Source organism: Prinia subflava, chromosome 8, assembly GCF_021018805.1.
Source record: "Prinia subflava isolate CZ2003 ecotype Zambia chromosome 8, Cam_Psub_1.2, whole genome shotgun sequence".
Classification (NCBI taxonomy): Eukaryota; Metazoa; Chordata; class Aves; order Passeriformes; family Cisticolidae; genus Prinia; species Prinia subflava.
In genome coordinates this window covers 12155321-12181778 of record NC_086254.1, presented here as the reverse complement: position 1 = coordinate 12181778, position 26458 = coordinate 12155321, and the positions used below count along the sequence as shown (strand labels likewise).

At 60.0% G+C, this 26458-nt stretch overlaps 4 protein-coding genes across 13 annotated transcripts in view; 1 reads left to right on the top strand and 3 right to left on the bottom strand.

Moving 5' to 3' along the window:
• The first annotated feature begins 62 nt into the window (after positions 1-62).
• Positions 63-2918, top strand: GIPC3 (GIPC PDZ domain containing family member 3). The gene is made up of 6 exons (XM_063403098.1): positions 63-480; positions 927-1112; positions 1424-1604; positions 2021-2133; positions 2268-2349; positions 2560-2918. Exons 1-6 carry the CDS (start codon positions 232-234, stop codon positions 2709-2711), a joined length of 963 nt encoding a protein of 320 aa, XP_063259168.1. The 5' UTR covers positions 63-231; the 3' UTR covers positions 2712-2918.
• A 139-nt stretch (positions 2919-3057) lies between these two features.
• Positions 3058-10126, bottom strand: TBXA2R (thromboxane A2 receptor). Of its 3 annotated transcripts, none has more exons than XM_063403094.1 (3): positions 9526-10126; positions 3914-4043; positions 3058-3480 (listed from the first exon to the last, which is right to left on the bottom strand). In XM_063403094.1, exons 1-3 carry the CDS (start codon positions 10080-10082, stop codon positions 3229-3231), a joined length of 939 nt encoding a protein of 312 aa, XP_063259164.1. In that variant the 5' UTR covers positions 10083-10126; the 3' UTR covers positions 3058-3228. The 3 variants fall into 3 exon arrangements, with proteins under 3 accessions (XP_063259164.1, XP_063259163.1, XP_063259161.1); XM_063403093.1 differs by having other exon boundaries at positions 3059-3480; positions 3914-4823; positions 9526-9666; XM_063403091.1 differs by lacking the exon at positions 9526-10126 and adding an exon at positions 9204-9362 and having other exon boundaries at positions 3059-3480; positions 3914-4823.
• Positions 10127-12113: 1987 nt separating this feature from the next.
• CACTIN (cactin, spliceosome C complex subunit) lies at positions 12114-17625 on the bottom strand. 2 transcript variants are annotated; one of them, XM_063403088.1, is made up of 10 exons: positions 17379-17625; positions 16554-17043; positions 15622-15717; positions 15023-15168; positions 14763-14925; positions 14541-14658; positions 14122-14314; positions 13671-13793; positions 13269-13561; positions 12114-12810 (listed from the first exon to the last, which is right to left on the bottom strand). In XM_063403088.1, the coding sequence occupies exons 1-10, from the start codon at positions 17555-17557 to the stop codon at positions 12320-12322; spliced, it is 2292 nt and encodes a 763-aa protein (XP_063259158.1). In that variant the 5' UTR covers positions 17558-17625; the 3' UTR covers positions 12114-12319. The 2 variants fall into 2 exon arrangements, with proteins under 2 accessions (XP_063259158.1, XP_063259159.1); XM_063403089.1 differs by having other exon boundaries at positions 13269-13537; positions 17379-17624.
• Positions 17626-17783: 158 nt separating this feature from the next.
• The window catches only part of PIP5K1C (phosphatidylinositol-4-phosphate 5-kinase type 1 gamma), a 52451-nt gene continuing 43776 nt past the window's right edge, over positions 17784-26458 (bottom strand). For 6 of the 7 annotated variants that reach the window (XM_063403081.1, XM_063403082.1, XM_063403083.1 and 3 more), the window contains one exon: positions 17784-26319. In XM_063403081.1, the coding sequence (XP_063259151.1) occupies positions 26290-26319 (30 nt within the window). In that variant the 3' untranslated portion in view covers positions 17784-26289. The remainder of the gene's footprint in view (positions 26320-26458) is intronic. The other variant, XM_063403085.1, reaches the window with a different exon arrangement.

Below are 26458 nucleotides of genomic sequence, written 5' to 3'. Positions count from 1 at the left end.
AGCCCCGAGCCCATCGCTGCAGCACGCAGCCCCAGCTGGGGAGGATGTGCTGGTGCAGGCTCTGGGCCGGCTGCTCTCCCACCTCCAGCCTGCCAGGGGCTCTTCCTACGTGGCAGAGCTCACCCGATCCCCGCGGGTGACCTGCGCCACCGGCTCGGGTTTCCGGGCTCGGGGATCACCTTACGGCCGGCGAGGAGCCAGCCCCATCCATAATTCAGCAGCGCCGCAGGGATGCAGCGGGCGGGCAGGCACGGCCGGCAGCCCCCCGAGGGCGGCCCCATGGAGAACGGCGTGGGGCAGGAGCTGGGGACCCCCCAGCCGCCCGGCCCCGCAGCCCCGCGGGCTCCCCGCGCCCGCCCCAGGCTGGTGTTCCACACGCAGCTGGCCCACGGCAGCCCCACAGGGCGCATCGAGGGCTTCACCAACGTCAAGGAGCTCTACGCCAAAATCGCCGAGGTCTTCGACATCTCGCCCACTGAGGTGAGGGGCTGTGGCCTGGGGAGGGGTCTTCATGCCCCAGGCAGGGACACCCACCCTGTGGCTCTGTCTGTGGCCTGTGCTGCCACAGCTCTCCAGATGCTTGCAAATGTAGTCCCCAAAATTTTCTGGAAGAGTGTTGTGGCCTCAGGGTTATATCAGCTCCTCTGGGGAGGCCTTGGGGGCTCTGTGCCTCAGTTTTCCCCCTGTATGTGGGCAGGGACCCATGGCTTCCAGTTCCCTGGCTAATTCCAGCTGCCTGGAGCTGTGGAAAGGTGCACAGGGATGGGACAGTGAAAGGGTCCCCAGCAGGCTGGGGGTCCCTGGGCCTCTCTGTTCTAGCAGTGCCCAGATCTGACCGAATCCCCCTGAACTGGCTGTGGCTCCCCTGACACTTCTTGCCCTACTGGGGCATCCCCAGTCCCTGCTGACGGGGTTCCCCGGGGCAGATCCTCTTCTGCACGCTCAACACGCACAAAGTGGACATGCAGAAGCTGCTGGGGGGACAGATTGGCCTGGAGGATTTCATCTTCGCCCATGTCCGGGGTGAGACGAAGGAGGTGGAGGTGACCAAGACAGAGGATGCGCTTGGCCTCACCATCACAGACAACGGCGCTGGCTACGCCTTCATAAAGGTGAACCCCGGGACCGGGCTGGGGCTGGGGCAGCCTTGCGGAATGTGGCCCTGCAGATGACATCCCCTGCACATCCCCTCCCTGGGACCAGGCTCCTCCCTGGCTCCCCACATCAGTTCTTCCCTGGGTCCACCCTGGCCCTGGGGGTCTCCCCTGCCACGGGGAGGTTTTGGAGGGCTTCCCTGCCTGACCTGGCCACAAAAGGGCACGGGACCACTGAGGTGGTTGTGTGTGGGTTGGGATGGGGGCTGTGTCTGACTGCCCCATTGTGCCATGTGGTCGCCGTGTCCCTGTCCCACCGTGACCCCCAGAGGATCAAGGAGGGGAGCATCATCAACCGGCTGCAGACAGTGTGTGTGGGAGACAGCATCGAAGCCATCAACGACCACACCATTGTGGGCTGCCGGCACTACGAGGTGGCCCGGATGCTACGGGAGCTGCCGCGGGCTCAGCCCTTCACTCTCCGCCTGGTCCAGCCCAAAAAGGCCTTTGGTGAGTTGGGAAGGTCCCCCTGCTCTTGCCCTGGGGACCCTGGGACCGTCCCCAGCACCCTGTGGCCCTGCAGCCCCTCTGTGGTGACCAAGTGCCTCCCAGGGTTCACTGCTCCTCTGTGCACCCCTCTGCAACTCCCAGCCCTGGGGCACCCACAAGAGGGTCCCCACACCTGCTCATGCCCACTGTGGGCACCCCCTTGCTCTGTGTTGTTTCGAGCATCTGTGAGCACCCTATAACCACGAGCATCCCCACCCTGCACCCCTGGGTGTCCCTGACACACAACCTGCCCCGTCCTACACACGGCTCACCCTGCTGTGCCCCTGGGGGGCCGGGGGTTGGCCGGGCAGTGAGCAGCGAGGGGCTGGGGATGCCAGGTCCTGCCTGTGTCCTCATTCCCCCGCACTGGGGCACAGACATGATCGGGCAGCGGACACGGACAGGTAAATCCCCAGGTGAAGGCAGAATGGCCAGTGGGAAGGAAACACTGCGGCTGCGGACACAGGGTCCGGCTGTGCTGGAGGAGGGGGTAAGGCCCACCCCGAGCCCCCACCCAGAGTCTATGGCTGCTCACACTGTGCCAGGGTGGGGATAAGCATCCCCGTGCCCCTGGGTGCCCCCGATGCTGCCTGGCACTCACCCCCCCGGGCGCCTCACCCCCAGCCCAGCCCCTCCGAGGAAGAAGCTGCCCGGCGAGTGGACGATCTGCTGGAGAGCTACATGGGCATCCGCGACAGCGAGCTGGGTGAGGAGGGAGCCTGGACCCTGATCCAGAGCTGCCCCTGCCCCTACCCCTTACCACTGCCCTGCCCCTCTCCTGCCCCCTGCCCCTACCCCGCCCCTTCCCTAGCCCCTGCTCTGACCCAGCTCCTCCTCCTGACCCAGCTCCTGCCTCTTCCCCTGCTCCTGCCCCAGCCCCTCACACTGGCCCTGACCTCCTTCTTCTCCCCAACAGCCTCGACGATGGTGGAGGCGGCCAAGGGCAGCCCCAGCGTAGCCCAGCTTGCCCAGGGGCTGGACTCAGTGCTGGGCGAGTTCGCCTTCCCGCAGGAGTTTGTGGCCGAGGTGTGGGCAGCCGTCTGCCACCCCAACGGGGATAAGGAGTAGCTGGAGGACAGGTGTTGCCCCTCACTTTTGTCCCCTCCCCATTGTCCCCACCCCTTCTGGGGCTGAGGTGCTGGTGGGGGTCCCCGTACTGCCCCCAACACCCTCCTGAGCAGCACCTAGATCTGTCCCTTGGGTTGGGGGGCAGAAAGCACCCAACCCACCCACCTTCCTGAGGATTCCCCTTACACACCCCCCAAATGTGGTAGGCAGTGGCTGTGGCTCATTAAAGGAGAGACTGGAGAAGGGCTGTTGCTCTGATTGTCAGCAAGGTGGGTTCTCCCCAGGTACCCTCCCTGTGGTCCCTCAGGGTGGCCCCCCCCAGCGGACACCGAGAGCTTCATGAGCTGTGCTTTATTGGGGATGGGGAGGGGGAAGCAGCCCTGTGTCCCCTGACAGCCCCTTGGTTATCGAGCTTGCTGTGGGGGGAAGCCTCTGGGTGCAAGTGATGAGGATCCACTGTGGGGGTGGGATGGGGGGGTGGCCATGTCCCCCTGCTCAGTGTCTGTCCCCAGGGCTGCTACTGCAGGACAGAGCCAGCGGTGAGCTTGCGGGGCAGGGACGGGGTGAGGGAGACGATGGAGGGCCGAGGGTGCAGCCGGGGGTACACACGCTGCAGCACGGCCCGCCGGAACAGAATGTAGACCCAGGGGTCCAGGATCTGGTTCCAAGTGACCATGCGGATGTAGATCAGCAGCATCTCCTGCGTGTCTGTGGGCAGCACCCGTGCCTGGCCAGGCGGGTGCTGCAGGACCGCCTGGACAATGAAGATCTGGGGGGAGAAGGGGACAAAATGTCAGTGAAGGATCCATGAGCTGCTCCAGAGTGGGGAAGTGATGAAGGTCGAGGCCCTGAGCCCTTTGGAGGAGTCCTGGCCCTGCTTGGGGCACTGGGGAGCACCTGCTCTGCCTGTCACCAGGGTTCAGCTTGGGGTGTAGGGGTGGCAAGGGGACACCGGCAGGGGAGGTCTTACCAAGGGGACACCCCCAGACCTGGAACCTTACTAGCAGGGACATGGAGGGGACACTATGAAAGCTGGGACCTCCCTATGAAGGGTGGGGGACACCAAGCCCCAGGAGGGACATGGAGGGAAGTGGGGTGAGCACACCAAGACTGAGGCCCCACAAGGAGGAACAGGGGGGACATGAAGACTCAGGAGGGATATGGAGGGGTGGTGATGGGGCACACCAGGACAGGGGCCTCACCAGGAGGGGCATCCAGCAGATGGTGGCGATAATCATGATGCCCACAAGCTGCACCATCATCTCCACCTCGCTGTCCCGGCGCCGCTGCACCGACTCGCGGTCGTGGTAGACGCGGCAGAGCGTGACCACGCTGATGGTGTTGAGGACGAAGGAGAGCAGCACGGAGAGGATGCCCAGCAGTGCAAAGAGCAGGCAGAAGACGACATCACCAGTGTCAGGCAGGAGGGTGAGGAAGCACCAGGAGCCGGGGAACTGCAGCGTGTACCGCCCCAGCCCAAACACCGGCAGCAGTCCCAGCAAGCAGGAGAAGCCCCACACCAGCCCCACGATGGCCCAGGCACGGCGCTTGGAGAGGCTGGTGGAGCGGGAGAAGGGATGGTTGATGCCCAAGAACCGCTCCCCGGCCATGGTGGCCCCCAGCAGCAGTGGGCACTGCCCGAAGAAGACCATGGAGAAGCCGAGGAAGTTGCAGAGATGGCAGCCAGGGTCCACCTTGACCCAGGAGAACTTGGTGAAATGGTAAGGGATGATGACCGAGGCTGTCACCAGCAGCCCCATGAAGTCTGTGACCACCAGCCCACAGAGGAAGATGAGGAAGGAGGAGCGGGCCTGACTGGAGAGCTTGCGGGAGGAGCTGACCAGGACGCAGAGGGCAAAGAGGTTGGAACAGAGGCCGATGAGGCCGAAGGCTGTGGAGAACCAGGGTGAGGCAATGCTGTTCTGTGCACTGGCACGGCCATCACTGGCATTGAACACCCCAAAGCACGAGTCCGCCTGCCTGGCCATGCTGCTGTTGAGGGGCTCCATGTCCTGCACCCCCTCCTGCTCCTTCCAGAAGCCTCAGGCACCCTCCCGGCTCCGCTCCATGGCTGGAGCCCCCTGCAGCTTCCAGCACCAATTCCGCCTTGCCCTGCAGGGGGAACAAAAGGAATTTAGGTCTGCTCCCCATGGCCAAGCCCACCCATCATCCATCCTGAGCCTGCAGACATGGGAGAGGGGCTATGGAGAGGGACACCGTGGTGGAATCCCAGCCCATGGAGGGGGACAGCAGGGCAGGATCCGGCTTGTGCCGGCTCAAGGCACATCTGCAGTGGGTGCCAAGGGCTGCAGCCCTGCAGCTGCAGGGATTAACTGTCCCCAGCCATGAGCCATGCGGGGCTGCAGCCACGAGGCTGAATCCCAGCACAGTGGGAGCTGGGGGAAACTCAGCATTGACAGCTGGGCTCCCTCCTCCCCTCGGGGGCTGGGACATAGCCAGAGATCCCTGGGCCATCACCCTCCATCCTGTTGGGGGACACACTCTGAAGGATGCAGGCACAGAGTGGCCGTACCAGGGCATGATCCTGCCACCCTCCCTATCCCTGAGTGTAAACCCCTGGCTCATTGTGAAGATGCTCCATTCCTCCAGTGTGCTGGGGAAACCTGAGGTACAGGTTTGAGGCTGTGCTGCAACCCTGGCACCCCTGCCAAACCACAGCCAGTGTGGGTGACAGACCTGCTCTGCCCTCCCAGGATCCCTTACAGTGGGAGCTGTGGGTTTGTCACCAGGTCAGTGGCTGTGACAGGGTGCAACAGGGATGGCTGTGGTGGTGGACAGCCTGGTCAGTGCCCCTCTGCCTCACTTGGGCTGAGAAGCATCTGGAAATCATAGAATCATGGGGTATCCTGAGTTGAAAGAGACCCACAAGGTTCATTAACTCCAACTCCTGGTCCTACATGACCCTCCATTGCAAATTAGTCCAGGCTCCAAGTGGGATGATGTGGGACAGGACACAGGCATGGCAATAGTGGGGACTAGACAACCTGGGGACACAGACTCCTGCAGGGACGAGACCCCTCCTCCCCTCCTGGGACCCATTTCTCCAGTCTGTGAATGTTCTTGCCACTCCACCTGTCCCAGCCCACCCTCCTGGCTGACACAATCCTCAGCCCAGTGGCCCCAGTAGAATGCCCAGTGGTATGTCCAGCCCTACCCTAACAGGCACCCCTGCAAAGCCCCCACTGTGGTGCTCCTCCCATGTGCAGGGTGGCACTGCCACCTGGCTTTTGTCCCCAGGTTACTCACACAAGTCACTCACACCAACTCTCATCATTGCCAGCCCTGACCATTGGTCCATCACTGGCCTGGCTCTGGGTCCCCACGCTCTGTCCCCCACCCAGACCCCCCTCAGCCACCAGCCCCTCTCCAGCCTCTGGTGCAAGGGCAGCCACGGGGCTGGGAGCTGCTCTGCACATGAGAGGCACACACTGATCCCACAGCCGGGCTGGGATGAGGCCAGGCATTGCTACATCCTCTGGGGCCTCATCCCAGCGAGCAGCACACGGGGTGAGGGTGCCAGCACCCCCCCAGGGCACAGCACCCTGCCCGTGCCCCGCCACTGGCCGTGTCACGGGACCTGAAGCCCTGGGGAGTGCAGAAGGGGCCAGGGATGGTGGTGGTGGCCTGTCCCCATCTCTCTCCTGTCCTGGTGTGGGGGGCTGGCAGAGCATGCTGGTGAATCACTGCAAGGGTGGGCCAAGCTTTTTCCATGAGCCAAGAGTGAAAACTTGCTGCTGTTTGTTCTCACTGGTCCCCCAGGGACCGCGTCGGCCTGGAGGCGTTGGCCCTGCAGACACGTGGTGAGGCCTCAGCATGACTTTCTAAGATCCTGAGGAGTGACCAGCCTTTCCCACATCCTCTGAGAGGTGACAAAGTCACCCCTGCCCCACAGTGATGCCACACAAGTGCCTGGTGTACCAGTTTCACTCCAGCCGTCCCTTGCCATGGTATCTGCTCACACTGTCAGGGTGCTATCCCCAAACCTGTCCCCCTTGTCCCAGGGTGCTCACTGGGGCCCAAAAGCCCATGGGGCGATGCTGCCTTGCTGTCCCTGTTACCTGGGTACTCACAGCCACCAGATGCTCTTGGCTGCTCGCTGGCTCCCTTTGGCAGGGTGTGACCCCTCCCTACAGTGTCCAGTGGGGAGGGGTCTCCCTGCAGTGGTACCTTGGCCAGGCAAGGAGGCAGCAGCCCCAGAAGCTCCAAACCCCACCATTACCTACATCGCCTACCTGTTCTTCCTTCAACTCCTGCCCTGATGCAGACACAACCTGGACCCTCATCCACTGCCCACTCTGGCCTGGACAGGAACCCCAGGTGCTTGGAGGACTCTTAGTTGGGCTCAGGGGCTGAGCAGCTGGGACCCCCACCCTGTGCAGAGCTGCCTCATCTGAGCACAGCACTTAGAAGGAATCAAATATTTACAAGGGGCCATTGAGTAGCTGAAGGGCTGGGAGAGAGGGAAGCCCTGCTGTGCCAGAACACACCAGGGGTGCCTCCAGGAAGGGGCTCATGTAGGGGTGGAGGGTCCCCCTTTGCCATTTCCCCCCCCCCATCACAGGCAGCCACTGCAGGAGGATGCATGTGGGGACAGCAGGTCCTGCAGAAGAGAAAGCTTGAGCCCAGGGACTTCCCCAGCTGACCCTCTGTGCTCAGGTTTGGGGTTCTGGACCCAGCAAAATGGACATGCCATTGGGAGCAAGGGTTTGGCAAGGAGTGCTGGGGTAAAATCCCGGAGGAGAGGAGCTGGCTCTAAAATGTTCTGCTGGAGGCTGTGAGGAACTGGCAGTGGAGTGTGAGGGGCTGGTGCAGGCACTAATGGGGCTCCTGGCAGCACCTGATCCTGCAGGTTTGGGTCCTGCTGCAGATGCATCAAGGCTGCCCTGCCTCTGCTGGGCACTGCTTCCTGCCCTGGCCACATCCGCAGGGAGTGAGGAAAAGGCAGATGGGGAGTGTGGGAGGCTGCTCCTTATCAGCTTCTGCCCCAGCTCGTTGCTTCCACAGGCTTCCTCAGGCTGGGCTGGGCATGGGGGCTGGACTGGGCTTACAAGATCAAGGGGTGGGGACTGGAAGGGGAGAGGGAGAGGCACCACACACCTGGAAAGGGACTCCCAAACCAGACAGCAGTGGCTCCCCCCATGCCCCATGTGTACCCTTGACCTGGGGTCTGCCACTGGATATGGTGCTTAGTCACAGGGCAGCCGTGCAGAAGATGCTGCACGGTGTTTGCATTTATCCCTTGCATGGCCAGTTTCTGCTTGCTGGACTTCTTCAGGACAATGACTTTCCCTGCATGATCTCTTCTATCTCTACAGCCTGATGCCCCTGGTGCAGGTGCTCCCATGGGTCACCTGTCAGGGATGGATGTGGTCCCACTGCCACATCCCTCCAGACTGGGGCTCTAGGGTAGCAGATCGGGTCGAGGTCATCAGCTGGGACAGGAAAGGCCATGGGGATAAGGACTTAGCAGGGCATCAGTGTTCCTTCCTGGACCTACAACCAACACAAGGACCTGCTCCTGAAGAAGTTGGCTTAGTCTAGAGCAGGGACAACCCTAGGACATCCAGGACAGAGGACATTCCGGGGAAGCAGTGACACACGGGATGGTTCCTGCCAGGCACCGTAATTGTCCTCGCCTGTCCCTGCTGTGGTCCAGGGCAGAGGTCCCCAACCTCTCGGCTGACTGAGAAACAACCGGCACCATCCCATTCCTATCTCCAGGGCCCCGGAGCCGGCCAGGCGGTGGCTGGAGGATCAACCCGGGTGCCCTGGAGTGCAGAATCTGGGGCTTGGCAGCCCTGGGGGCACCAGAGCCCCCGTCCCGCGGCTTCCCCCGGCCGCAGGGTCGCGGCATCTCGAGGGCTTCAAGGCTGCTGCGCCGCCCACTACGACAGCCCGAAATAGACCCTTCCTTTCCCGGCCCTTTCCTGAGCCTTTCCTGGCCCTTCTCCGGCTCTTCCCGGAGGAGCCAGCGGCACATGAGGGCGGGCGGCGGCGGGCGGGGAGGACCCGTCCCGGCGGGAGAGCCCCGAAAGCAAATTCTGGTTCCGACGGGAAGCCGAAGATATGCCGGTCACGACCCTCGGTCCCGGGGACAGACAGACAGTGGAGGGAGCGGGAACACCATGTGTCCGTCCCCCACTATGGGGTCTCTGCTTCCCCTGCCCCGAAACACACCCGATCCTCGGGGTTGTGTGCGAACCCGGCGGCTGAGCCGGCTGCCAGCACCCCGAGAGCCTTGGGAGCCCCCGGAGCCCCGACCGCCCTACACAGAGCCCCAAGAGTCCCGCACAGCCCCTCCGTTCGTCCCAGCCCTGCGGTCTGCCTGCCCATCCCAGGCTCTGTCCGTCCATCCAGGTCTCTCTGTCCGTCCATCCCAATCTTCTGGGCTCTTTGTCCTTCACAGCTCTCTTGGCCCCGTATCTCTTGCCCCCTCCAACGCCTCCCTCCCCGCGCAGACTCGAGCCCTACCTCGCTGCCGGCGGGGCCCACCCGGATCGGCTCTGCTCAGCCTGGCTCGGCTCTGCTCAGCCCGGCTCGGCTCAGCTCCGCGGGGGGCGGGGGAAGGGCCGGGCTCGCCGCGCCCCCCGGAACCGGCCCCGTCCCTCTCCGCTCCCTCCCTGCTCGAGATGGGCCTCCAGGCGGGAGTCGCCCCCCGGCCCCATCGCCCCCGGCCCAGGCAGCGACCCGGCAGCGTCCCTCCAGTACAGACCCCCGGTGCCGGCGCCCAAAGCCCCCCTGGCGGAGGCACCCGCGGTCGGGTCCGTGTCGGGGCTGGGCTCCCGTTACTCACTTGTTTACTCGAGCGAGTCCCTGCCCGGGCGCCCTTGAGGAGGGGGTATCGTCCAACAGAGGGGGAGTCCCCGCCGAGCCCGCAGCGAACCCGGGACACAAGGAGGGAGAGGCCGCTGCGCCTCTGGGCACAGGGGTGGCCGAGGGCCAGGGTCTCTGGGTGCTCCCGCAGCCACGGCTGTCCTTGCCCTGCAGGGCTTTGCCTCCCTGGAGGGCTTCGCCTCCCGGGGGTTTTCCCAGCCCGGCAGCTCGGAGATCGGGATGTCGCTGCCCTGTCATTACCCCAGGCCAGCTGGGGTGGCACGTCCCCAGGCAGTGTTCCCTCCCATGGTCTCCGGACGCGACAGCCTCCGTTGCTGCTCCTCGGGGAGGGCAGAGCTCGGCTCTGGCCGCGGCGTCCCCCTCAGCTCCGAGGAGCTGGAAGTGCCCGAGGCCACGGGGGATGCGGGGACATCTCGTCAAGGCAAGCAAAGGGCATAGCGGCTCGGCGCTCAGGTGGATGCCCAGGCAGATTTTCCTCGCACTGGCTCGGCAGTGAGGGGCTGCAGAGCCCATCATCCCGCTGTCCCTTGGTTTGGAGCAAAGATTACGGCAGTAAAAGCCGGGGCGGAAGGCAGGGCCAGCCCGCAGAGCTGGATCACGGCTGGCCCCGTGTGCTTGGAGCAGGAGCGGCGCCACCGCCAGCGAAACGCGCGGGGCTCGGCAGCCGCTGCTGCCCCGGGTGGGGCCGGGCTGTGCCCAGGAGCGGCTGCGCTCACGGATGATGGGACACGGGGCAGCTCCACCCGACTGCCCCGCCCGGGCACGAACCGGCCCAGCCGCTGTGTGCCCCTGCGCGGCTCGGGTCTGCACCGTGGCAGCTTCCCCCGAAACGCAGGGGAGATGTAGACTAGAAGCACTGAGAGCAGCCAGCTCGGGAAAAAGCCGTCAGGGGCTTCAGGCGGATCCAGCCCCGGCACATGGCCCGAGGCTGCAGCAGCTCTCGGGGCTCAGGCTCCTGTGCCTGCTCAGTGACCCCATCCAGGGCCTGGAGTCAGACGTGCAGTGAAACGCAGTGTCTGGAAGAAGACATAGACCCTGTTCCAGCTGGAGATTCAGTGACTTTTTGGGGGAGTTCCCCCACCTGTGTGTTTGTCTAGGAAGGAGAGGGATGGGCTATGGGGAGGGAGACTGCCTGGCAGCTGAGCAAGGAGGGCACGAACTACCAGCTTTGGGGTTTGGGTTTTTTTCTGGTTTCCTCCTCCCTGGCAAGGCCTTCACTCACTTCCTGCACTAAGCCCTGAAACCTCCCTGCACAGGCAGCAGCTGGAAATAACTCACAGGAAGGAGAGGCCAGGGAATATGTCCGGTGCAGCTGCTGGCCCTGGGGATGTCTGGTGGGAAGGGGAGGGGGTATCCATGTGCAGAACCAAGGCAGCTGGGGTCCCCCACCCCAATCTGCAGGCAGGACAAGCCCCACAAGTGTGGATGGCCAGGGCAGGCATGGGAGCCTCCTCAACACCAGCTCCCACAATGGCTCTGGGACTGGATCCTGCTAGCAGAGCCAGTGGAGCCAGGAGCAGGACAAGGCAACTTCCCTGAGCTATGGGGCAACTCCCAAGCCCTTGGAGGCCCCTGCACAGCAGGGTTGCCTCTGCCTTGTGCTGAGGGAGCTGGGCAGCCCCCTAAGTCCCTGCACCATGGGCCTGTACTGGGGAGAGCATGGATGGAGGCAGGAAATGACCTCTCCGTGAAGCCGGGGCAGAGGTCTCCTGCACCCCTGGGCACTACTCACCAGCATCCCATCCTGCCTGCCTGGGTGGACATACCCTGGGGTTTGGGGGCTTGTGGGCATGGAGCCATGTGGGGTGATCCCAGAGGAGTGTGGCTGTGCCCATGGTCATCATCTGGTGGGACCAACACCAGTGAGTCCCAGCTCAACCTTGAAGTGCCGGAAGTGCCCCTAAGGTGCCCCAAACCCATCTGAAGATCACTAGAGGTCCTCTGGACCCCCCAACTCATCAACAGGATACTGGGGAATGCAGCTGCTTCTTGCCCAGGGCAGGGAAAGCCTCACAGGCATGCTGTGGGAGGGACCGCAGGCTCTGGAATCCGGATTTTCCCCTGTAAGGAAATATCCCAACCAGTATCCCTCTCCTCCGCTCCATCAGAGCAGGCGTCTGGCAGCACTAAAGCCTCCCATGCCACAGCCAGGACTGAAGGATGTGGCAGTGCTCCCAGGCTGGGGAAGGCAGATCCCAGGGGAGGACGTGCCAGGAATGGGGCCCCGGGGAATGTGAAGGGCCCCTCAAGGAAGCAAGACACAGGGCAGCGCTAGGCTGCTGAAGTCAGGGGTCCTGTGACTCCAGCTGGGGAGCAGCAGCTGGACTGGTCTGGCACTGGTAAGGGGAGGTGTTGGGATTGGGAGGGGGCTAGAGTGGGGCAAGGAGCACACGGGACCAACTCTGTGGGGATGGGGTAACAGACCCCTGAGACACAGGGGTGAGAACACCCCACCCCAAGCATACCTAGTCCCCAAGAGAGTTCCCAATGCCAGCCCAGTCTGGTACTGGCTGACGATGTCATGCAGGAGCAGTGGGGGTGCCCATGCCCAGGATCTCAGGGCTAAAACAACCCTTATTTTATTTATACTTAAGTCTCAGGGTCCTTCATGATAGATGCAAAGACAGAGAAAAGTCCCAGGAACATGCCCAGTGCTGGGCCAGGCCTTGGGGACATCCACGGAGCAGTGTCTGTGCTGTGGGATGGGAGCCCCTGCCCACCCTGACAGGTGTCCGAGGGCGCTGAACAGCCCCTCACCGGCGGTAACGATAACGCTTGAAGTGGAACCAGAGCTGGAAGATGCCGTTGGCAAACTGGCAGCGGAAGCCGTGGCGGTGGGAATACTCCCACTCCCTGTTGACGATCTTGAAGGCGATGTCCTCATAGGGTGGCCCGGCATGGAAGCGCAGGATGGCAAAGTCCTTGTTGTCCTGGCAGGCCTCCAGGAAGTACTCGGGCGTCGAGCGCTTGTCAATGAGGTCGGGGTAGAAGATGTTGAACTTATAGCCCTGCACGATCTTGGGTGGGGGGTTGTCGAAGTCGTAGTGGGTCTGGTTGTACTTGTTCCACTCGAAGCCTGTGTGCACACGGTTGAAGAAGCGGGGCTTGCGGGGCCGGTACTTGTCAGCCCACAGATAGGCCTTGCCCGTGAGCGGCATCTCCACACTGAACTGTGCCTCGTCCGCGCCCATGCCCTCCTTGGCCTTACGGAAAAAGATGTCATCGGTGCTCTCAGAAGCATCACCTGTAGTGGAGGAGAGGTGACATCAGGTTCTGCAGTGCCAGCCAGGCCCGGGCCACGCAACACTGCTCCAAGGCATGCAAAGAGAAGGAGCAGCCGTGCAGAAGATGCAGAACTGGACAGGGGAATGCACGGGCTGCCCTGCAGGCTCTGAGTGGGCAGTGGGCTGAATTATGCTGGAAAACTCAACCAAAACACCCTTCCTGCCAGTCTGCACCCAAACACCTTGGTGGTACTGAGCAGGTCCCCCAGGGAGCACCAGCAGCCTCAGCACTATCTCTCTGCTCCTGCCCAGGCCACAGTGCCCTTTGCTCCAGGGCCAATCCTCTGCCAGGTCAGCTCTGGGGGCCTGCCCCAGATCTAGCTCTTGCCCTTTCCCAAGGGCAGTGTCCCTTTCAGCCCTGCACCCCCAATCACTGTACACCCTCCATGCCAGGCAGGCTGCAAAGCTGACACCTCACCTGTCACCTGGAGCTGCTGGCGCAGGAGCAGCAGCCGGTGCGTGTCCTCCTCGGCCTCCAGCACGTGGGCATCGAAGGGCAGCTCGTTGGGGCCCAGCAGCCGGGGGCTGTACTTGCCCGCGTCGTAGTCATCCAGGCTCTGCTGGATCAGATCCTCCTCCATCAGCACGGCCTCTCCTTCCGCCTCTCCCTTGGCCTCCGTGTCCTGCTCTGCCTCTGGCTCTGAGGATGGCCCTGGCTGTGCCTCAAGGCTCTCCTCAGGATCCAGCCTGCATGTAAGGGAGAAGAGAGGACTGGGACGGGGATGGTACCCTCGCTGCTGCGCACCTCAGCTCTGCCTTGGGAAGGGTGAGGGCACAGGACTGCCTTTGTGCCCGGGGATAGACCCAGGTGTTTGCTCACCTGTCGCTGGGAGAAGCCGGCTCCTGTTTGATGATGGGGAAGAGTGGCTCACTCTCCACACCCTGCTCCTGCTTCAGCTTGTACAGCTTCTGACGCAGCACGTCCTGGTGCCGCTCCCGCAACCTGAGAGAGGAGAGGAGCCGTCGGGTCCTGCCCAGCAGAGTCGCCTCACTCCCACTGCCCAAAGCTGTGACACCAGCCTCCATGGGCAGAAACCTGCTGGGCTTGGATGGCTTTGGGCTGAATAAGCCCCAGTTCAGTTCCCTCTTGGAGACATCACTAAACATCACCACTGCAGAAAGGACTGCGTGTCCTGTGCTGCTGCCCTCTTGAAAACCATCCATCTCAGAAAAGGTAGAACACCCTCCCCCCTTCCCTCCACCAACTGGGTTTATGCCTCCCCAGCTCTGCCCACAGCAGGGTCTGCACTGCCCCCACTCTCTGCTCTCACCTGGCCCGAGCCATGTAAGCCTTCAGCTGCTGCAGGAGGCTCTCCCAGTACCCGATGTCCAGGTTGGGCCCTCCCGCCCGAATCTTGCTCTCAATGCCCTGGTACAGAGCTTGCAGCTGGTTGTATGTCTTCCCCTTGAACACAGACTGCACATCGGAGCTGACCGAGGCGTTGACACCATCCCGACGCTCCCCTGGACAGGTGAGGGCAGCTGGTCAGTCTCCGGGCACTCAGCTGCACTCAGCCCGGTTCTGCCGACAGCAGGAGGCTGGACCCCGGCCAGGGACAGCTGCCAGACCCACTGCCTCCATCCAGCAGGTCCAAGAGAGCCTCTCTGAGCCTGAGAACACGTGGCAGACCCTGTGCCCTACGGGACACACCACTCACAGTCTCCAACACCCATACCAGGCTCTGCTCACCTGGTCCTCCTTTCCCAGAGGCCTCCAGCTTGCGGAGCTTGGCTATCTCATCCTCTGTGATGATGGTCATGTCCCTCCAGAAGTCCACGTTCTTCCCTTGCTCCAGCTCCATGTACACCTGCAGACAGGAGACACATCAGGCACCTGCTCCCCACCATGGGCAGGAAAGCAGAGCTGGCAGAGAAGCCCTGAGCCCAGGCAGAGGGGCAGCAGAGCAGGCACCTGGATGTCCTCCACCAGGTCCTCCATGTCAGAGACAGTCAAGCCATTTAAAAAGGTGTAGGGCTCATGCATCTCCACGGCCAGGTCATCATCCTCTGCGCTGATGTACTTGGCCAGAAGATCAATGGGTTTTGCCCTCCCATCCCGAATTCGGATCTTAGACCTGGTGAAGAGAGAAGAACAGATGGACAGTGGGGAACACTGAGCAGTGCTATCCTCTGCTCCCTGCCAGGCCTGGCTCTGAGCAGATGCACACCTACCGCAGCTTGGCCTGCTGCAGGTGGAAGTTGTCCTCCTGCTCTTCCCAGGTTTTGAAGTGCTCTGCCTCTTTCTCCCGCTGCAGCATCTCCAGCTCCTGCTCCCGCATGGCTTTTTCCCGCTCCCGTTCCAGGCGCAGCTGCTTCACCTGCCCAGGGTGACAGAGCTGTGAGGCCACTGTGGATGGGCCACTGTGCAGACACTACAGACACCTACTTGAGGACACAGCCATGACATGAGCTGTCCCTGAGCCACCTTGGCTCCTGCCATCAGCCCTTGCTCCTGGCGAGCAGGGAGCGAGCAGGGCAAGGTATCCTGGGCTCACTGCCAGCCCTGTGCGAGACAGGGGACAGAGGCACAACTGAGTGCCTCAGTGCTGTGACCTGGCATTGTCTTCCTCAGCACCTCCTGGGCTCAACCCCAACAGAAGAGGTTTCTTCCCCAAAGGAACAGCAGAAGCTGTTCTATGGCCCCCACAATCCAACACACTGAACACACCCAAGAGAAGAAAATGGGGACTTCCCAGTAAGGGATAGAGAGAACCAGGCTGTAACCAGGGCTCTCTGTCAGACAGTGACATGGAAAGGACATCTTATCCCACCTTCTGCAGCTCCAGGCGATTGTCCTCCTGGATTCGCTTGTTCCTCTCCTTCAGGTCCTTCTCATCCAGATGGCTGATCCCTTTCTTTTCCAGTGCCTTAAACAGAATGGCCAAGGGAAGCTGTGGAACCTAAGGACCTCCACAGCCCCTCACTGGCCACCAAATTCTACTGCATTCATCCATTTCTGCTGCTCCAGTGAGGACTGATCCTGTTGAAGGTCCCTAAATCACTCAAATGTTGCTCCTGAAGCCCCTCAGCAAACCCAGGCTCAGCCCACATAGCCCACTTGGCCTAGTGAGGTGAGTGTCAGCACAACGGTATCACAGACTCATGAGGGAAAGGACCTTAAAGATCATCTTGTTCTACCTCCTTCCACGGCAGGGACACCTTCCACTACACCAGATTGCTCCAAGTCCCATCCAAGCTGGCCTTAGGAACTTCTAGGGATCCAGGAGCTACCACAGCTTTTCTGAGCAGTGTGCCAGGGCCTCCCCACCCTGACAGCCAACAATTCCTTCCCAACATCCCACCTAACCTGGCCTTCTGGCAGGGGGAAGCCACTTCCCTTGTCCTGCACCTCCAGGTCCCTGTAAAATTCCTCTCCAGCTCTCTTGGAGCCTTTGTAGCCACTGCAAGGAGCTCTGGAGCTCTGGAGCCCCAGAGCCTCCTCTCCTCCCATGCCTTCTCCCTAACCCAGCTCCCTGACATTCCTATAGCAGAAGTGCTGCTTTCCCACTAACATCTCCATGTCCCTGACCCAGTAAATAATACTCAGCACTCAGCCTGGAGCTCCCAGCAGCTCCAAGACCTTCTCCTGCCCTCGACCCATCTTCTTATCTCCTTGCCCTGGACACAGACCTCACCTAAGGCACATATCTCCCTGACTCCCCCTGCCTGTTCCATTTGGTTGTAGGGACAGAGCAGAGCTCACCTTGCTCCAGATGAATGTGCCCAGCAGGTTGTTGTCCCCGAAGGGATTGTCGGTGTTGGTGTAGCCCATGTACTCCTCACCCCAGCCCATCTTCTCCCGCTTCTTTCTCTCCTTGGCCTCCTTCTTGGCTAACCTCCGTGCTCGCTTCTCCTCGGGCGTCTCCAGGGCCTTCAGCAGAGCCGCCTGTTTCTTCTTCTCCTCTCTCAGCCTCAGCCGCTCCTGCAGGCTCAGCTGCTGCCCCGGCTCCTCGCGGCCCCGGGGTCGCGGCGGGGAGGGGGAGCTGACGGAGGACACGGAGGACTTGGATCCATCCCTCCTGCGGCGCCGCTCCCGGCTCCGCGCTGCCCTGTCCCGCCCGTGCTCCGGGCTGGAGCCGGAGGAGCGGCCCCGGGACCGTGAGCGCTGTTTCCTCCGGTCCTTACGGTGCCGGTCCCGGCTGCTGCTTCTTTTCTTCTTCTTCCATTTTTGTCTCTCATCGCCGGAATCCGAGCTGGGGGGACACAGCCGGGCTTCAGAGGGAGGCGGCCGCGGCCGTGACGGGCACGGAGCGTCTCTGCGCCGCAGGGGAGCCCGGCCCAGCACCGGCGCCACCGGCAGAGCCGAGACAGCGAAGGATACCTGCACCCCCACCCCTGATCGCCCCGGTGTCACGGACAGCGCCCGGGACCGACCCCTCGACCCGGCGCTGCCCGAGATCGGCGGGACCGAGCAGGCTCTCCCGTCCCCCGCCGGGTCCGAGGGTGGGGACAGCGGCCGGTTGGAGCCGCGCGGGTCCCGGCACACCAGCCCCGCTTCCCCACAGCACAGCGCCAGGTGCTCACTCACCCCGAGCTCGGCTCCCGGCGTCGGCCCCGACTCCGGCTCTTGCTCCGACTGCGGTGCCGCCGCCCGCGACTCCCGGACCGCGAGCGCCCCCGATCGCGGCCCCGCTCCCTCCCTCGGTCCCGGTCCCTTTCCCGCTCCGAGCGGCCACCCCGGGCCGGGCTGCGCGACCCGGAGCCCATCGGCAGCGGTGGCTCCGCCCCGGGGCCTCGCGGGGCCTCAGTACCTGGGGCTGCCGCCGTCCGCCTGCGCAGAGCCCGCCCCACCAGCGGCCCCGGCGCAGACAGGCGTGCGCAGGGCAGCCCTGTGTGGGGCGGGGCAGCTCGCGCCCGGCCCGCCCCGCGCCCCTCCCCCCGCCCCGGGCCGTGCCCGCGCGGCGCCCACAGAGGAGACGGAGACCCTGCAGAGCACAGAACAGACTGCAGAACGCTTTATCAGAGCGGGGTACACATCTCTGGAAAGGGGCTCCCCGGAGAAGGCGGGGAAAACCCCTCAAAACAACCGAGAAAAGAAAAAAAGCGCCCAGGCCTCGAGTCCCCGGAACAGAGACGGGATAACACCCCAACACCGGCCTGCCCGTCCGGTCGCAGCGTCCGCGGCCCCTCTGCCGTACATTGAGCACACGGTGCATGTGTGGGAACAGAGACGTCCACGGGGACATCCCCCGGGACACGCGTGGGGACAAGGCCAGCCACCAGGACAGACCTGGCGCATGTAGACATGGACAGAAAAACCCTCAGTCATGACCCAAGGTGCCTCAGCCTTGGCTTTCTCCCTGTCCATTCGGGAAGCACTGGAGCAGTGGCTGGGAACGAGAGGGGGAATGCGGTGGGCGATGTGGAGCCCTGCAAACACCTCTGCCTGCCTTGGATCAAGGCCTGTGAGTGCTCTGGCTTCACTAAAGAACTCCCCAGAGTGCAATTTCGGCACACGTGGCCAGAGAGGCGGTGGCAGGCAAAAGCTGCATCCCCTCTGCGCGTTGAGGGTCTCTCTATGAGCTCCTGGGTTTGCCCCAGAGCCTTTACAGGAGCCAGACTGCAAACTCAGGGACAGAGATGCCCCTTTTCTCCTGCCAGCCCCTTACCTGGCAGGGAGCACTCACCTGCAGCCCCAGCACCAGGCAATGGTCAGGGTATGTCCCGCAGAGTCTGAGATCCCGGCTGGGACGATGGGGATGAAGGACAGCAGTGGCACACAGACCTATGTGGGAAGGGGCTGTCCTGCAGGGTCAGATCTCAGATACAAGACTCATGGTGCCTCCTTTGATAATGGAGAGCCCGGACAGCACCTGCTGGCTCATTTTCAAGAGCCTGGCAGAGAACAGCAACTCAGGTTCCAGAAAGAGCTGAAGTGCAGATGGAGGAACACTCAGACCAAGGCTGCTCTTTTTCATGGGTAAGTGCTGTTCCTGCCCAGGCAGCACTGGCAGTGCCTCTGACATGCTCCAGAGCTTCTGCTGCTCCCCTGCAGTTCCATGCAGAGGTGGCCAAGAATGAGCTCTAAAAATCCAAGGTCCTTTCAGCCTCCGTGGGAAGCAAAGGCTGAACAGTTCCCCAGCACTGAGCTGCTGGGACAGGAGGTGACACAGCAGGGACTGTGCCAGCCTGAACAGGGGCCATTTCCATTTCAGATCAACATCTGCCTACAGGAAGGTTCCTCCTTGTCCCTTTGACAAAGCTGTTCTAAGCCTTTGCCTGTCCTCTTACAGGACCACCCCACCCCATCCAGACGTGCTCCAAATGGTCCAGCATTACAGAACTGCACAAGGATCATCTCAAAAAGGGAAGACAATTCTTTGAACATGCTGCAGGAGCTCTGGGTTCACCCCCTCAGGACCCATGCCCAGCTCCAGCTCACAAGGCTCATTCTCTGGGACACTCCCTGCACAGAGGCCAAGCAAATTTAGGGACCCCCTAGAAATGAGGGGAAGGAATAAAATCTCCATCAATGATGCTTAAACCATCTCAAAAAAGATGCTTGATTTCAGGTGGCTGCAAAGTCCCTATAAAGCCAAACCCTCCAGCCCCTGACTGAGGTGGCCCCAGGGCAGGGCCTTGGGCCAGAACAGCTCGAGCCCACCCCAGTTCCCCTACAGACCCCCCCTCCTCCAGCACAGCACCCAGCAGCTGCAACAGGGATGTGTCTCCCTCTGGCTGTTCTATACACACTGCTGGAAGAAAAGGAGGTTGAATTTTTAGCTTTTTGAAGCCCCTTGCCTTGAGCCCAAACACAGGTGAAGCTGTAGGTATTGCACAGCTCCCATTCCCCTCCATCAACCCCTGAGCTCCCCCAGCTTGCAGCGCCCCGCAGGTGGCACATGGGGCAGGAGCTGCAGCTGGGAGAATGAGCTGCCAAGCAGCAACAGAAAGAGGACAGTTCTTGAGAGACTTTTGATAGACTGTTTGGTAAATACATGGATACATGAACAGCAGCAACTTGCACAATCCCCAGACTGTGCTCCCAAGAAGCACAACTCACAGCCTTCTGCATCTACAGGCAGGGAAGGGAAGTCCAGGTCCTGTATTCTGTGCAAGAAAAAACCATCAATTCCTGAAGATTCTCACTACGTTCAGTACAATACAGAAGGAAGAGCTTCCCATCAGGCCAGCTACCTTCTGGGGCCCAACATAACTGCTCCTGAGTGCTACTGTGAAGACAGATTGTGGGGACTGAGGCCTGAGAGAGCAGGGTCCCGCTTCCCCACCCCGCTACATGGAATCCCAAGGACAGTGAAGATTGTAAAGGGAATAAAGACATTTGAACCCTCTTTCTCAAGCGAGGTTCATAAAGCACACGAACAAGACCTGTCTCCGTCTGGTCTAAAGGATTTCCTGTTTTCTCTCTGGGAGATGAGGATGGGATTGCTGGATTCCAGACTATGCTATGTATCCTGCTGATGGATGAGCCTGAACACTACCCCGCGACATAAAATTCTCTCACCTATAGCCCGTAGCCTTCGCAAAGCAAACCCTCTCAGACACCCGCAGAAGGGATTTCCACCAGCAGTCGTGACCCCAGGCAACACCCCAGCCACCCAGCTTTCTGTCCAAGAGTCCATGAGCACAGCAGGGCTGGCACAATTCCGTGGCAGAGCCAGGCTCCCGTTCCTGCCTCCAGTGTGTGGATGTGCCCTTGTCTCCCTGCCTGCCCTGAGGGGCAGAGGCGGTGTGTGAACCCAGTGTCCGTGACCCCAGGGTACACCCATGAGCACGAGAAGGGCTGAGTGGCTCCAGGAGGATGCAGGGTGTGGACAAGCCCCACGTGGGCTGGGCAGAGTGGAGAATTTGCCCTCCAACGTGGCCGGGGTTGGGACCTCCCATGTGTCCATGCCCGCGGGTCTGGAGCAGCGGCGGCCGGTCAGATGAAGTGTGGACTCCAAGCACAGAGGGAGGGGTGGCTCAGCAGTGCAGCACAGGGTGAAGGTGGAACCCATCATGACTTCGGGGAGAGCTGAGGAGTCCATGTCACTGTCACCAGGAACTGTGTGCTGCCCCGCACAGTGTTACAGACAGGAGAAGTCACTAGAGAGTTTGGATCCTAGTGAATTGGCATGGTTACTTTGGACTATGGTAACATGGGAGCAATTCTATTCCATGGCCTTTAATACATTTCATTTTCATAGCACCTTTCATCCCAGGGTTTAAGTGCTGTAACGGAAGCAGGTACTGTGCACCCATTAGCACGGGGGAAACCGAGGCACAGAGTGGTTTAGTGACTCACCTTGGGCCACTTGGAAAAACCGTGGCAGAGTCTGGACAGCCTTAAATCTCCTGACTCCCTCAGTTGATCAGACCACACTGCTGCCTCACATGAAGCCACTCTGCTCCCTGCCCTCCCCAGCAATGTGCTCCTACCCATTCTTCAGTGAAGTCTCATGCTCCTTTCTGATGCACAAATATATGACCAAAAGAAAAAGAAAAAAAAAAGAAAAAAAAAAAGGTGCAGTAAACTAAATGTTTTAAAAAGCACATTTGTGCTGTCTCTGTGCAAAGATAAAAGAAATAAATACATGATTAAAAAATTAAAAAGGTTCACAGTATCACACATGGATAGGTAGCTGCGGTAGTGCACGTCTGGAAAACACTGTGTTACTACCCAGGATTCTCTACACCCAGCTGGAGTTCTCTGCTGGGGGCTGCGGGTGAGCGGGTGGTTTCTTTGCTGCCCACGTCTGGGGTAAGTAGAAATACATGGTTATAGTTTTGCTTCATTCTGAAACGCAGTGCCCGGGATCCTGCAGTGCAGCAATACTGGTGTCAGCAAGCTCTTCCCCATCCCACTGGAATGGCTGCATCAACGAAAAGGGAACACATCGACCTGCAGAGGGAATCACTGCTCTCTGGGACTTCTGTGTCTGCATAGAGATTACTGCAAGAGGCAGAGAGAAGAGAGTCACAGAATCATGGAGTCATTAAGGTGGGAAAAGACCTCCAAGAATACCAAGTTCAGCCATCAGCCCAGCACCACCACTGTGTTCACCACTAACCCATGTCCTCAAGTGCCACAGGCCACACGTCGTTTGAACACTTCCAGGGACAGTCATGCCACCACTGCCCTGGGCAGCCTGTTCCAATACCTGACAACCCCCTTTCAGTCAAGAAATTTTGCCAAATACCCAACCTAAACCACCCCTAGCACAGCTTGAGGCTGTTTCCTCTTGTCCTGTCCTTTGTTCCCTGGAAGCAGAACCCGACCCCCACCTGGCTGCATCCTCCTGTCAGGGAGTTGTGGGAGTGAGCTCTCCTCTGAGCTTCCTTTTCTCCAGGCTGAGCCCCCCCAGCTGCTCCTCATCACACTTGTGTTCCAGCCCCTTCCCCAGCTCCACTCCCTTCTCTGGACATGCTTCAGCCTCTCAATGTCTTTCTGGTTGTGATGGGAAAGAGGATCAACACTGGTGCCCACATCAGTCAAGTCTGTGTCCTGCCAACTCCCCAGCATAACCAGGGAGGCTGTTCTACATCCTCCAGAAATGGCAACATGTCTGGAAAATGGGAGCTCCCCAAAGCTTTCCCTGCACCAAACAACTGGGAATAAGCCACAGCCCTTGCTGAGCAGGCCAGGGCTCTGCCAGCACAAGGCTGACCTGAGAGGCAGCTGGGCTCTGCTGCAGCCATGCAGGAGCCCCATACTGCCAGAGGCCAAGCTGACCTTGCAGAGGGAGCACAAACTCCGACCTCGACCCAGCGGGCACCCGGCACACGGCTGCTGGACACTTACTGTATCGCTCTCCTCATCGGAGACAGAGTGGAGCTGAGCGCTATAGTGGAGCGGGGAGTAAACCCAACTCCTCTCGTCTGTCGGCTGCCAGAGTGGCCAGAGACGGCAGGGAGAATGCAGGGAGAGCAGCAGCAGAGCAGGGAGCAAAGGAGAGAAGAGGAAAAAATAAAAGGAGAAAATAAAAAGAGTAGGAAACAATATAGTAAGAACCGCTGTCCACCGGGAGGGAGAGCACTGAGCCTAGAGCCAGCTCTCAGCAGAGAAGCCCTCCTCATCCTCAGCACATACCTGCTCCCTGCCAATTGGACATGAGACCTGTGCCAGATGCAGTGGGGGTGGCACAACCTCTCCTCTTGTAAGGACAGAGTTTTAGAGCTTTTGAGATGTCAGGGAAACCTCACCTCCCTGCCGTGGCATCACCTAGCTCCAGAGAAACTGAGAGATTTGGGAAGTGACTTACCTAAGAGCAGTGACAGCTCGGGGTTCCTGCTACTCGCTACCAGCTCTTACCCTCTCGTTTCCAGAGCCCTGTGCATGCTACAAACTGATGTCCAGGAAGGCTTTTACAGGGAAACTGGATTTATTTGCTGTGTCTTCTTCCTTCTCTGCAGAAGGCAGCGGAACTGGGGTGAGACCATGGTGGATGGTGGCCACAGAAAGGAAACAGTTATTGCTGAGATTCTGGGGACAGGGGGGTGATGGGAACAAGTACAACACAGGAGGCAAAACACAACTGGATCCTGGAAAGAATGAGGGGAAGAAGGTGTGCCTTGAGGACAGTTATCACAGCATTGGGCATTGGTGTGAGAAGATACACTCTGCTGACACAGCACAGATTCAAGGGCTGGTCTCTGCTTCCAGGGTTCGGGGTGGTGGTGGGGCATTTACATTGCAAATGGGCTCTTTTGTCTCCAGGGGAGCTCCCACAGAGCAGAAACTACCCCCTTTGATCTAGCCTGGCATTTGCAAAGGAAAAGAAGCAGAACTGGGTGCTTGGAAGAAGCCTGTGATGTTCTCAGCCCAGGAACTGAGCATGACAGTCTACAATGTACAAGGAACTACAAGAAGCCAGAGAAGCTTTGAAGCACTGGGCTCCACATGCTGAACCCTTCAGTAAATGCAGCTCCATTAGCAGAGACTGCTGGGAGAAAGGAAGGTTGAGAAACCCCTGTCTGGAGCTTCTCAAAGGGCTCTGTCAGAGGTACAGGAAAGTTCCCCACCACATCAAGCTTGTCCCACATCCTCTTTATCATCCATAATGGTTCATCCATCCTGACTGAAGCACATGCTCCAGCCAGTCTCTTTCAGAGCCTTTTCGGAGCTTGGATGTGTGAGGGGAGCTGCGGGAGATAAAGGAGCATCCAGTGCTTGGCATTACCCCTCCCAGTGCTGGAGCAGCCAAACCCAGCTGAGGGGCAGGAGGAGCTGCAGGAGTTGCCTATTTGCCCACAGAAGTGCAGCACCTTCCTCATGCCATCAGCCACTGCCAGGGGCACATTCCTGCCCCTGCTTCCCCATGCACCCTGCCTGTAACCCCAATGGGTGCACCAGGCTGCACCAGCAAGGCTCTGGCAGCACTGCCACCACTCCCGGGGGCAGCAGGTCTCCCAAAGCCTGAGAAGGTGAATGCTAAACCCCAGAACTATCTCAACTCTAGATTCAACCCCTAAAAGCTCAATTGCCTCCCTGCATCTTTTGGAAAGGAAAATCCTCCCTGCTCGAAGAACACCTTCAGTGAGGAGGGAGCACACTGGTGATGCTGAGAAGAGTTGGAGAGCTGAAACTAGCCCTAACTCAGCACCAGCTCCTGCCTCATTTGGTTTATAAGCTGCTCCCCACAAGCCAAAACAGTTCTGTTTGCACCTGGAGTTTTAGAAACTTTAGAACATCTTAATGGTGTCTTTAAAACCCTCTTCCTGGGCTGAGGGAGCTGAGCCTGACATCACCTATAGAGGCCACACTGCCTCTCTGGCCAGATCTGGAACTTAGAATCACAGAACAGTTTGGGTTGGAAGGTCACCCAGTATCCCCCCTTGCCATGGGTAGGGATGCCTTCCTCTATGCCAGATTGCATCAAGCCCATCCAGTCTGACCTTGGACATTTCCAGGGAGAGGGCAACCACAGGTTCTCTGGTTAACCTGTGCCAGGGCCTCACTGCTCTCACTTTTCCCAAGGGCTGGGTGACACTATGGTCCATCCCAGGGTAGGACCTGTGTCACCAGTCTGCAGAAAAGGAGGACAGAGCTCATGATTCTCTCAATCCTACAAGAAGATCCTCTGGTGTCATTTCAATATGATTCCCCCATTTCTACTGGACTGGTTCCTAATGGCCACTCAATCCAGAGTCCCAGCTGTTAGAGAAATGGGGTGCTGGCCCCAGTGTTTCAAAGCTGCAGCTCTGCTCCCCTACATGCTGTGCTGGCGTGGTCACTTACAATCCCAGAGGAACGCGAGGTAGTTCGGAGTCTGCGCTGGCGGGGAGAGTAAATCCAGTACCTCCCATCTGTGAACTGGGTAGCCCCAGGACAAGTGAGGTGAGAAAGGAAACAGAGGAGAAAAAGGGTGATGTGAAAGAGAGGATGAAAGAGAAAGCAAAAAACAAGGGGTTGGGCAACTCCAGGCCTGGCCAGGTGAGCAGGTGGGAAAGCCGTGCAGGGGAGAGCAGCGCCCATGCCCTGCCACACTCTGCACTTTTATTCCCTGGGGATGAACAGGAGAATGAAGTGCTCTCCACGAGCACACTTCAGTGATCAGATCACAGCCCCCTGGACTGGCCAAATCCTCCTCTGCACACACCATCCCTTCACCCACCATTGCCCCTGAGCACTCCTGTAGGAGAGGCTGTGGTGCTGCTCGGGTGCACGTGTGCAGTCTCACCTGAGCTCCAGCTCAAGTGGCTTTCCAAGGAGAGTGCCCCTGGGAACTCAAATCAGCTTTTCCCTTCATCCCAGCAGTGACAAACACTCCACAGCACACGACACACATTTAATGCAAAACTCAGATCAAGTATGAAATGCTGATGAGCAGTCACACTTTCTATGAACACACTGAAGAATTTTGGATATGTTGTGGACAGAGGTGCCCCTCAAGCTGGAGGGAGTCCCTATGCCCAGGGACAGGGAGAAGAGCAGCTGACCCTCACTAGAAGACACTTGGCAGGGATCTGCCTGCACACAGCTGCCATCCACAGACAAGAAGAGGACAGCGGTGTTAGAGGAGCCGTTTGCATTTTGAACAGCATGCATCCAACCCCAAACAAGCTGTAAAACAGGGCTGATTCCTTCCACAGCTCCCACAAGCCTCAGAGTGACTCAGCAATGAGTGAGCAGCTCTGCAGCAGAGTCACAAGAGGCCGGGGAAAGGCCAATGCTGCATTTTAGTTTAGCCTGAAGGGCCCCATGGCATGGCCTCAGGTCATCTCCAGCACCACAGAACCAACAGCAACAAGTCGGAGCAGGGAGAAGCCGGGCACCTCTTTTAATGAGGGTTCCAGTGCCCAGGCACGAGGGGGAGCTCAACTCTCACAGGACAGGCACTCAGCTCTGCTCTGGGAATCCATGGGACAGGTAGGTGTTGCTAAAAAACCTCTTCTCTGGTCTGCAGAAGTTGCTCAGCCATTGTGGGAGCTGAGTGAGGACCAGCGCCAGGCTCCACGGCACTCTGCTGCCAACCACCAACTTACTCCCTGGCTCAGCACTAGACTCCCACTGCATCACCTAATGCAGCCTGCAGGGAAAGGAAAAGCCGGAGTTCACCAGAGTCCAAGGTCACCCTCTGCAACCACTTCCCTTTGGGCCTAGGACGTGTTTGTGTCAGGAAAGCAGCCAAGATCTCTGGCTGAGGAAGGAAGAACCTCTCTGTTGCA